The following is a 2,625-nucleotide window of genomic DNA, read 5'->3' as shown; positions in this document are numbered from 1 at the left end:
TGATTTCAAATACAAAGATAAATTCTAAAAATTTTCAAATTTCTCCAAATTAAAAAAAAAAAACTTGAAACTTGAACATTTCTTTTTTTAATATATTGACCGCCACTGTACTTAAATGAGATTACGAAAAGTATACATATTTGTAATTTTTACTTTTTAAGTTTTTTTTGCCACACATTTTTTTCAGTCTGCATCAGTATTATACCCGCTTACAGTTCAATAATGTATGCAATGCCAACAAAAGCAATCGACAATCATTATAAAGTACACAGCGATTGAGCAATTAAGCCTTATAAATGAATCATGCTTAAGCTGCTAAGCATTCAAGCCCGAAGTATGTAAAAAACGTAATTGTACACCCGTTTACAAACATACATATGTTTTTTTTTCAAATGCAATATTAGTAACACTTTTGCATGCATTTACATATGCACATACATATGTACATATATACGTGCTCATAGCGCCAAATACATATTTGTTGTGTCTTAGCTTATCAGTCGTGTCACCGGGGGCCACTAGTGACGCGCAGCAGCAACGACGTTGGCGCCAGCGCCAGAAATAAGTGATAGACGCACAAATACATGCACACATGTGTACATTTGACCCCAGAGTGGCAAGGGAATGGGGATGTTTTCAAATTATTTGCCAATAACAGCGCAGATTCGGGCGACTACCGCGCGCTTATAATACATATTTTGAGAATTATGAGCAAGCACACAAGCACACGCACAAATATATTATGAATTACTTATTGGCCGCTTCGTAGTGCAAGTGTAAATATTACACTGTCTACGGAAGTTGTGCTCTTTGTGTAACGCAGAAATTGCAAATTATTCTGTTGTTTTCACGCCGCTTTGTGAAGGTGATAATGCAAAAACAGCAATAACAACAACTGGTAAGCTATTTAATTAGCATGCGCTTATAGTTTTGCATGCATGTGAAAATAGAAATAATTTGCATGATTACAACAAGCGGTGAAGTGGAATTATTGCCTTTTGCCGAAGTGCCAAAGCGGTGCTACACGGCGTATGAGCAACTGCATGTCTGTTGGCAACTGCACTGTCGCTATGTGGCGCTGGTGTTGTTGTTGTTGGTGGTGGTGACGTTGGAATTTGGCGTGCATGCAGCACGTGCTCGTTGCAGTAAACACGCTACACTCTGCATTAACACCGAATATTCAAATATGTGTGTATGGCTTTATGTACATACATACATATATGTATACATATGTATGTGAGCGCGGTGCAAATAACTAGTGAGAAGCGCGAAAAAAATGTAAAAATCAAGTAATTGTAATTTTAAATTGCATTATTGGCGATAATTTGCGTGCGCCGGAACGCAATTGAAGCTGAAACCGCTGCTGCCATTTTGATTTGTTGTTGTTGCTGAGGTTGTGTGCGTTTTATATGCTTTTAATTGACGGCTACTGGTCGCAATTTACTTGTCGTTAGCATATTCGTATATATAAAGTATATTTGTATGAGTGTTTCTATGTATTTATGTGTGTATGAGTATGTATGTAAATCACTCGCCAAACCACCAAGAAGCTCGGTTTTTTATGTCAAAGCAATTGTTTTGTGCGCCAACCTATCACCAACAGATTTTTATTATTTTATAGCTGTAAATGTGGTATACATAACCACATACATCATATTTACTTATAAACAGTTCAAGCTATCTGTTGCTGCATGCCAGGGCGTTGATGAGGAAATAAATATTCATTTAAAACGCATGCAAATACATGTAACTAAATAAAGGCCTAAGTATATACACACACTCATATATACATACATACATACATCTATGTATATATAAATAAACAAGCACATGCACAGCCGCATACACATTAACACGATTGAACGCGTGACAAAAGCTGTGATTTTCACAAAAAAGCTGCTAAACAAGTTCGCTAAATTGCTCCGACTTGTTTGTGCCTGATATCGGTTATCATTTTTACCCTCAGTTATGCAAATATTTTTTTGTGCAATTTGCATTCAGCGCACGTAACGCTTGTCATATATGCGCATCTGTGTATTTTTGAATGTTAAAAACTTGCATAAATAAATGCTGGCTTACTCAGCTGCGAGTGAGCGGCTAAAATGCCTAACAGAAAGTTATTTGACACAAGTGTCAAATACTCATACATATACTATATGAACTAGTAAATAAGTAAAATGAAATATCGGTAGGAAATACTCGGTATAAATTTGTGTAAAGAAGCAATAATAATGCAAATCAGTTAGCTTTTAATGATTTTAACTGAGTTTATCGAGTTTTTAGCTGTACTTAAACATGTATGTAGACATGTATACGTATATTTATAAATATTTTATAGACTTACCATAAACAGCTGGTGTGGAGCAGCTTCTCATCAGTGGCGAACGATTGCCAGTTTGCGGCGCCGTTGAGGACCAATCCTCGTTGCAGTCTTCTGATGGCATTGCCTCAGGTGCCGAAGCTGTGCCGTGTGTATCGCAAATTGTCGATCGTTTACAATCTGAAGAGAGAAAAAGCATAAGCAGGATATGGATTAATGAAAGTACAAAAATATTATTTTTAGAATTATTTTTGAGAGCGAATAGATAATCAGAAAAAATAAGAAAAAATTTAAATAAAAAATAA

General features: G+C 35.8%; 1 protein-coding gene across 1 annotated transcript in view; it reads right to left on the bottom strand.

The window, feature by feature from the left end:
- LOC108975730 (dual specificity protein phosphatase 15) overlaps positions 1–2,625 on the bottom strand; it is a 48,434-nt gene that overhangs the window by 33,811 nt on the left and 11,998 nt on the right. Inside the window, exon 2 of the mRNA XM_018944427.1 lies at positions 2,345–2,500. Coding sequence (XP_018799972.1) covers positions 2,345–2,500 — 156 coding nt within the window. The remainder of the gene's footprint in view (positions 1–2,344; positions 2,501–2,625) is intronic.

The sequence above is a fragment of the Bactrocera latifrons genome, unplaced genomic scaffold (genome assembly GCF_001853355.1).
Source record: "Bactrocera latifrons isolate USDA-ARS-PBARC rearing strain unplaced genomic scaffold, ASM185335v1 scaffold_69, whole genome shotgun sequence".
Classification (NCBI taxonomy): Eukaryota; Metazoa; Arthropoda; class Insecta; order Diptera; family Tephritidae; genus Bactrocera; species Bactrocera latifrons.
Note: the sequence above shows the minus strand (reverse complement) of the source record. Positions and strands in the feature narration are given on the sequence as shown.